Source organism: Hydractinia symbiolongicarpus, chromosome 8 (assembly GCF_029227915.1).
Source record: "Hydractinia symbiolongicarpus strain clone_291-10 chromosome 8, HSymV2.1, whole genome shotgun sequence".
Lineage (NCBI taxonomy): Eukaryota > Metazoa > Cnidaria > Hydrozoa > Anthoathecata > Hydractiniidae > Hydractinia > Hydractinia symbiolongicarpus.
In genome coordinates, this window is record NC_079882.1 from 11,709,219 (window position 1) to 11,718,313 (window position 9,095).

The 9,095-nt window shown below is 33.1% G+C and overlaps 1 protein-coding gene across 1 annotated transcript; it reads right to left on the reverse strand.

The window, feature by feature from the left end:
- Nucleotides 1-823: 823 nt before the first annotated feature.
- Nucleotides 824-8,726, reverse strand: LOC130654246 (nucleolar protein 8-like). The gene is made up of 11 exons (XM_057456794.1): nucleotides 8,640-8,726; nucleotides 7,188-7,252; nucleotides 6,713-6,775; nucleotides 6,491-6,569; nucleotides 4,904-6,410; nucleotides 4,602-4,685; nucleotides 4,169-4,398; nucleotides 2,590-2,830; nucleotides 1,586-1,835; nucleotides 1,398-1,474; nucleotides 824-969 (listed from the first exon to the last, which is right to left on the reverse strand). Exons 1-11 carry the CDS (start codon nucleotides 8,711-8,713, stop codon nucleotides 895-897), a joined length of 2,745 nt encoding a protein of 914 aa, XP_057312777.1. The 5' UTR covers nucleotides 8,714-8,726; the 3' UTR covers nucleotides 824-894.
- Between the last annotated feature and the right edge of the window lie 369 nt (nucleotides 8,727-9,095).

Consider the following 9,095-nt stretch of genomic DNA (forward strand, 5'->3'; position numbering starts at 1 on the left):
AATTGTGGTACGCGCACCTCCCATCGGCGGTCAGGAAATTTTCATCTTAAACATTAACTCAATAACGCTTTTCAAGCATTGGAAACAGTGCGTGTGTTCAGGATATACAAGTTGAGTTAAAAAACGATTATCTCTTTTTAATGTTGTTAATATTTGACGTTAAAAATGTGTTAAGTAATTTTTTTAAAAAACTTTTTCACGTATAAGGTATAAATTATGTCAGCTGTCAAATGCAGATCTTTAGGCGGACAGCTGAGTCTTTTAAAAATGCAGTGTCATTTTTTAAGATTTGAACATGTGATAATTTCTTCTTGATGTCGTTGCAAACTGGTTCTCGAGCTAAGGAAGTGGTTCTAGCGAAAAGTCATGTTGATGGTGCATAAGTCCATCAATTGTTTTAGACAGGTTAAACACCTGCATCCGGCAATGCATTGCCAGATAGTGTACTATGGGATTGCCAGTGGTAACATTTTTTCAACAATTTGCTTACGTACTGTTTCAAAAAAAAAAACACAGCTCTTTAGTTACATGGACCTGACTGAGCCAAACGTGTAATGAAAATCGGTTCCACTTTTACATCCCTAGAGTTTCTTTTTTATCATTTTGTAAAGAGAAATTTACGAGGTTTGTTAACTTGCGGGTATCCTTTTCGCGCACTGTACAGCAGCACGCCTGAGGTTTTTTGAAAACACGCGGTAATGTATGTTGCGAGTAAACTCACTTCCCGTGCGATTTTTGACATGCGGTTTTCAGCGCTAAAAAGCTTAAAACATGTAGTTTTTAAAAATGGTATAATTTTTATTCAGACAACGAATGAAAGAAGTTTAATCGACACATTCTATTTCCTCATATAATATATAAAAAAATAACAAATTAAAAAATTCAATTAAAAATTTACGTCGATGTGAACTTTCGATCTTTTAATTTTCGAATTCTCCGAACAGCATCTTTATGTTTTTTTCGTGAGTCCTGAAAATAGACACATCTTATAATTACATTTAAAATATACGTTAAAAATGCACCCTAATGTATCTATTTTGATAACTGGCGACAAAAGGGAACTTGCACCTGACTATTTCTCAAAAAGTTAAATTCATCACGTGGATAGGTTTAAGTAGCAAATGACTTTAAACTCATAATCTGACTTTAGAGTATTTTCGAAAATAGTTTATTCTGTTTAATTTTATTTTTGACCTTCTGTTTTGGACTCGAGAAAAATTTAAACTCCCCCCCCCAGCAAACCGCCATTAACACAAAAGTAAAAGCAATCGTTGGAAAACTTTTTTACACCGTTTAATTCAAAATGTCCATGTGGGGCCCCGGTGGTAGTAATTATTATTATAACAAATATTATCGGATCTTGATCAACATATACACACTTTAAATTTAAATCATACTTCGTATAAATTTTTTCGAAGGGCTTCCCATTGACTGGTAATTTCTTCTATTGTGTTTGTTCGAACAAAATCCTTTCCTACGTAAAAATAAACAAACAGCATTACTCATCTCTCACCATCATCTCTCACCAATTCAATAAAATATATCAGCAACAACATGCAAAAAAATCAACAACATTCAAGATTACCAATTTTGAAACGTTCATCATCTTTGGTAAAGAAGAAAGTAACACATTTTTCATCTGTTTCATCTACTTCTACTGTTTCTTCTAAAGTTTCTTGCATTTCTTCATCAACGGGATTTTTTGCAGCCTCATCAAGTGCTTTCATCCAACTCACTTCTTTAGTTGATACTTTCTTCTCCTCTTCTATTTCTTCTTCTTCTTGTACCTCGTTTTCTTCCATGTTTGAAGCAGAACTCAGAAACGAAAATGTTTCCTAGGACAAAAACATTAGAAAGGAATGGAAATTTTCCTTAAAAATAAGATTTCTTGCACGACTTACAAAAAAGATAAAAGCTTGTTCCCATTTGGTTGAGTTTTTCAATATAATGCAAAAACCATACAACTGAAATGCGTGTTTGTTTGTTAAAACCTTCTCAATAAAATTTAGTAAAATAAAATTAGAATTCACATGCATGTGGGATTTGCATTTCATACTCATTAGCGGAATATAATATTTACGTTCCCTAATTACGCAAAATACACTTCTTAAATTTTACCAAAAATATTCCAATAACAGCTTTGTACGATTCCTGAATAAACACATGATGGTAGCTTTAAAATTTTACTTTTTTTAAAAGACTTTCGAAGAATCTGGGATGTTTAGGGATATAATATTAGGAAAATTTTATGATGAAATGAAGAGTTATGAAATGTACTTGATATTTTGCTTTGAAAGAACAAAATAAATAAATTTGTATGTATCACATAAGCAAAGAAGATTAATAATCTTGGTTCTAAATGTTAGGTTATTTAAGTGATTATAGAAGATGTGGGCACACCTCCCTCAAATGTAACCAAAATTGCCCTCACTCCCTTTTAGGATGATTTCCCAGTAAGGAGAGAAATGGAATTTTTGAAGAAAACCTACCAAAAATTTCAAACAGAATGTTATTAGAATGGACTTAATAACCATTGTAAACACTCTAAAGTTTAACTTTATCGAAACAAGCATTAAATTTTTTTTCTACCTGTTTCGAACCACTGAAAAGGTCTTTCAAAGATTTATTAACTGAAAAAAATTGTTCAGTGGAAACCGTTGGCTCCATATTTTTCTTCTCCCCTTCCTTCTTCTTCTTCTCCTCCTCCTCCTCATCTTCTTCTTCTTCATCGCCACTATCATTTATCTGTCGTTCAGTTTCTTTCTTTTTCGCAATTTCAAACTTCTCGTGATTCTCACTGGTGGGATCATATCGTTCGAATGTTTTGTCTCTGTAATAAAAATATGAAGTGCGGAGTAAACAAAATACAAGATGCAGGGGCTGCATGTCAATGTCAATTACACATCACTGCACTATCTCGCATGTCAATGTTCATTACACATCATTTATTAACTGGGTCATTTCACAAAACCTAAAAATTGATTTATAGTTGTTCCTGGCGTGAGGGATACGATGCATGGCTATGATACTTACTTAGGCCATTTCTCGACATTAGCGTTTAAAGAATCCTATGAAATCCTTATTATGGAGGAATTCATTAGGATTATTCTTAGAATTTAAACACAACACAACTTTATTTCGTTGAAAGGAATCATTTCGCAAAAAAATTTCTAAAAAACTTTTGTATTTCGCATCAATAAATCATTTTGTGTTAATTCACTAGCTGTTAAATCGTCAAACTAAATATTTTTATTCAAGGCATAATGGCTCAGTTGGCTAACGCGTCGTAACGTGAACTCGTAAAAAAAGCTCGTTGATGACGTCGCAATTGACCATTTGGGACATAGGTATAAGTTGGAAACCAATACTAAGCTCGCAGGCGAGATAGTAATAACATAATAAACTCATCAATTTTTAAGGGCATCTATTAAAGTCAGGCTTTTAAAACAGCCTACACCTTTAGTGACAACGTCATCGTCAGTTACATTATAAGCTGGTGCAACATAGATTGTATGTTTTCTTGAAACATTTCGAATATGTTTGAAGTTTCTTATCAAAACGTTGTTGATGTTAACCTGCTTTCATAATGTAAAGCACTCAATTGGGACCCTGAAACCGATTTTTAAAATAAATATCTGAGGAAACAATTTTAAATAACGGGAAATACAGCCCATCGTTTATTGTGGAGAGTTCACTATTAAAAAATATATGTTGATTTGTTATTTATGGTGACCTGCTTTTGTTGGACATACTAAGTTGTCAAAAGGCAGCACAACAGCCAACTTCGCAATATCAACCAGAAAAGTCAAATTGAAAAATTCGAGCAGCGAATAATAACACATAAATAAGTATATCTATATTTTGGAACTGATACAGTCTGCTTTGTTTTAAAGAAGCTACATCAAGACTATATCAAGTGTGTAGATATAAATGATTATATTTTACAAATTTTCTGATTTAGAATGTTCAGCCACAATATATTGATGAAGTACACACTTTTACATAAGAACCAATAAAAAGAAATTGACCTGATTTTGGCATTATTTTTAATATGTTTATGAATAGTGAATATTTCTTCGGAGAATTGTAAATTCATAAATAGTTGGTTAGTTAGCTACAGGTTGGAAGCCAATGCTATTCTCGCAGGCGGAATAGTAATTAGACTAACCTTGTGTTTTTCTTCTGCTTTGCGCCACTTTCATCCAAGGATTTACCCAGGACCTGCTCGAGAACATTCAAATTCATTTGTTTCTCTTGATGCAAATCGTCCGTATCCAAACTATCCATGTTTTCACTATTATTGTTTTTGTCTGCCTGTTTATCTTCACCATTTTCAGCAAACCTTTCATCAAGTCGAAAACGTTCATCTCCACCAAAGCGTTGTTGCAATTTGAAGAGCTAAGAGAAGTTAAGAAAGTTGAAAATGCTCTATTTGCAGTAACGTAAATATTTTATTGCAATACTTATTCATACACTTTCTACCTACTACCATATTTTCATTTTGCACGAAATATTTCCATCTACGTAATACAATGTTAAAACGAATGACTAAAAATAAAAATAGTCTACCAAAATATCCCAATAAAACATTCTATACTAACCTTTTGACCTTTCTCTCCTTGAAATTGTGGTTTTAACTGAATTCCTCCAAACTCCTCATCTTCACTTTCACTATCATCAAATAGCTGAAATATAAACACAAAAATAGAAGTAAAACAACCTTCAAACATACAAAACAAACAAACAAACAACAAACAAAAATAAACAAACAAACGAAAATAAACAAACAAACAACAAACAAAAATAAAACAAACAAACAACAAACAAAAATAAACAAACATGTAAAACAAGAAAAGAAAACATAACAAAACAAGCAAGCAAGCAAACAAGTAAACAAACATACATTCTTTTTAAAGGACTCTTCATCAGAATTACCATCGCTCATTAATGTTGACTGTGTAGAAATACCGCATGGATCCACATTCTCGCTTTCACTTTCGCTTTCACTTTCACTAAAAACAATTCGATTAAGGCCTGAATTGGAGGATGTGTCAATACTTCTTAACGCTGCTTGTACAGCTTCTTTGTTTTGGAGACTTTTTTGTTCTCGCAGCTTCAGTGAATTGATTCTAGCTTCTTCTGACAAGATTTTTTGTTGTTGATTAATTTCCTTTCTTTGAGAAGCAGGCTTCTGTTTTTGAGTAGTCCTACTAGAATCAACACTGTCAGCTGACGCATTATCTTCTGTGCTCTGGGATTTCGTTTTTTCACTTTTACCTATAGTTTCTACTTTGTTCTGTTGTACAATAATACTTTGATCAGAAGATTCACTTTCACTTTGAGAGCTATCATCATCTTTTTTCACAACACTCGACGTGACGTCATAACTGTAAAGTGTAGTACTATTTTTTAAATTGTCGAAAGTAAAGTCAAATAAATTAACATTTTCATATTCTGATTCCGAGTTATTGTCGTCACTTCCGGGATGTAAAATATGTGGAGTGGGCGACTTCTGTACTACTTCCTCGATTCTAACTGAATTAGATTTGCTTCTGTTAAGCAATTGTTCCACAATACTCATGCTTAAAATATTATCATTGGGAACATCTTCACTGTCACTGCTTTCATTTTTCCCTACTTCAATGGACTCAGTAAAAATACATTCCTTCTCTACATTTCGAGAATCTTCTTTTGTGTTACTTTCTTCATTGAAGGAAATCGAATCTAATGGAAGCATTGTGGTTTTAATTGGATCTTTTTTAACACCAAAACTTTTAAGGTTTTCTTTTTTTTGACTGGGTGTTTCTTGGTCAGCATTTTTAAGCCCAATTTTATTTTTTGTTTTTGGCGTAACGTCTTCTTTATCCGTTTTTTTATTTTTCTTTGCAGAAGAAACGCTTTCTTGAAATTCGCCATTTGTATTGTGTTTCACTGAAGAGCATTCGTTATGACAATGTTTAAACTCGTTCTCAACATCAGAATCTCTTTTTTTCTTTTTGGAGCGTTTATGTTCTTCAACATCGTGGTGTTTCTCCTTCTTCTTTTTTCTTTTCTGATTTTTCATGATACTGTCATCACCCTGGTCATCATTCAGGGTCCACGTTAGGTCAGAAATATCAGCTTCGAACTCAGTTTCATTTAAAGTAATCTTTTTAAGACAATGGCAATGTTTTGAAGGATCGACTTTTACAAGCTTTTGACCAGCCCATTTCCGTATTGCTACAACAGGAAGAGGTCTGCCGTATTTACCAACAACCCAATCCTTTTCACCCTGCACAGGAGTACCTGGCACTGCTCTTTTCATTGCAGATGATTTACTCACAAATTCCTCGTATTTCTTCATTGGTTCAACACGGTTTCTTTTTGATTTTTTAATAAATTGCTCAGGATAACTTCTCTCCTTCTCAAGTCTAAATAAAAAGTCGTCAAAAAATAAATAGGTAAATCAAAATGTTAACTAATTGTAATATTATCATTTTTTAATGTTTACCTTGCCATAAAATCTTCTTTAGCCAATTGCACCTTTAAGCTATGTCCCTTCCATTTGGTTCCACCAAATAATGCAAAACCTGTAAGGAGAGTGAGAACTACTTTTTATTTTTTTTATAAAAAGCCAAGACCTTTAATTATTTGTATTTTTTCAATACTGCATTTGAAATGTAAGTCAGTCAGTGGAAGTCTATTGATAACTCCATATTTCACAGATACATACATTTGTTTAGCTTTGACAAGGTGCTTTCTAAACTGACATAACCAAACGTCTTTGAAACATGACCTGGAATGCAAAATAATATAATGAATTAATCTGTCCCTGGGCTGCTAAGGCAAGGGGATTGATAGATTAATGAAATAAATCTGAATTTATGTTCTAGCACATTCGCTGATGAACAATTAGGATACAGCTTATTTTTAAGCTTGTTGACAAATAAAACTATTAAAATGCAATTATTTCACAACATTGCATTTGCTTATGCACTCAATCCTCATCTGTATCAGCCTGTATCAGTCAGTATTGCATTTATATTTTTAGGCCACCACATTGTATTTCATTTCATTTTAGAATAAAAGCATGGTTTTTGCAAACCTGGATCTAATATCCATGTTTGCAACTACAATTCACATATTACATAAACAGATGGTTATTAAAGTTGATGTTTTGTCCCATTCAAGGAGGAATGCATACATACCCTCATCATCTTTTCGCTGTATAACAACTACATCAGTCACATTTCCAAAACTTTTAAACTTTCCACTAAAAATTAAACAATTTAAGTTTTAATTGCTGACAATGACTTGGAAAGAAGAGCCTTTTTTCACTTGAGTGCACACATTATGTTCTTCTTGCCTAAATGTGTAGTGGGGGATGGAGCCCCCTACAACCTTGTGGTTAGTATATAGAAACATTGGCCATTGTCTTATGTTGTATAAGGGTTCACATTAATTTTCAATGCTAACAAGGACTCGGTTGCCTTTTTAAACTAAACTATAGTACTGGTCATATGAATTTTAGCAGCTGAGTGATACTTCACTCGCCTTGATTGTCGCCAGTGCGTGATAAATTTCATGCGTCTTGACTTAATTGAGGAGAGTGATTATTCAGTTTTCATAATTTGAGGCGCGTGATAACACATATGAAAAGTGTGGTCGTCTGGGAGGCCTACTGAGTAATGGAATGTATTTGCATCTTTAATAAAAGACCGTCTCAAAATTTCCATACGTAATTCGTATAATTCGTATCGAAACTTTGTATCAATGATTCATCAGGCCTTAAAATTAGAAAAAAATTACCGACAAGTCAGTCTGACCTTCATCGTCACAGAGAATACTGCGAGAAGAGTGCGCACCCATGCAAGTTAAATATAACCAGAACATGGGAGAGGTTAGGTGTCCTGTACCTTAATACAGCTTTAGGACGAATGTTCTCGTGATGTAATACGAAAGAAAAAACATGTTGAATAAAGTTTAAAAAATCTTTTTAAAAGGGGAAAGAGAAATCAAATATATTTAGTAATAATAATCGAAAAAATTGTATATCGTATTAAAAAGAAGTCCAGAAGTTCTGTCTCCCACACGACACAGTAGGCAATAAGTCAGCCCTGCCCTCGGTTTTGTGAGAAGAGATGTTCTGCGAAGACTCCAACAATTGAGTCTCATGTACAGTTTTGTTTCATGTTAAGCTGTGCCAGTGACAAGCATTTTTGGAGCACGCCATCGGCAACTTCCGGAATATACAACCTAATGATGCCCTAACCTAATTAATTCATCTCTAAACATAAAAAGCCAGTAACATTCCAAAAGAACAACAGGTGTTATTATGCAAGCAACGTATTTAATTTCTAAGAATAATTTTAACATTTTTAATTAATAACATTTTTAAACGCGCATGTTTTTCATTCAAATTCGGAACCTTAAGTCATTTTTTTCTTTGATTATTAGAATAGTAAATAATTACTTTATATAAAAGACATTTCAGGTGCACATTATTAAAATGACTAAAGTGCTTTTAGTGCGTGATTGAAAACGCTGCTCCATTGTTGCAGGAGCGTGCAGAATCGGAGGCGCGATCGCGCACCTAATAAGACCAGGACTGTAGTAATTACTTTCACAGAGTAGTTATTTATTATGAAAACTATTTTTACCTTAGATCTTCTTTTGTAACTGAAGGAAACAATCCGCCAACAAATACTCTATAGGATGAAAGTTGTTGTTCCATTAACGTCTTTACTCTTTATTGTTTATAGAAATAATAAAGTAATAAACTTGAATTATGTATTTTCTTAGCAAACAAGAAGCAGTAAGAGCTCCACTGGGCAATCACAAACATGCTATGTGATGCTAAAAATAAATTAGTAAGCTTCCCACTGGGTTAGTATAATTATTTAACTGCCTAAATTTAAGTTCTATCAACGTTTAAAATATTCTCTTTGTTGTGTCTATGTTTTCACATGTTAAGATGAAAAGATCATCATGTTTTCTAGCTATGTGTATATCTGAAACAAACCGATTTCAAGATTTTAGCTACAAACGTAGATTTCAGGGCAGCATTCAGCTCAAGCCAGGTAGTTGTGGCTAGCCTTATTTATTCTTATTCTTTT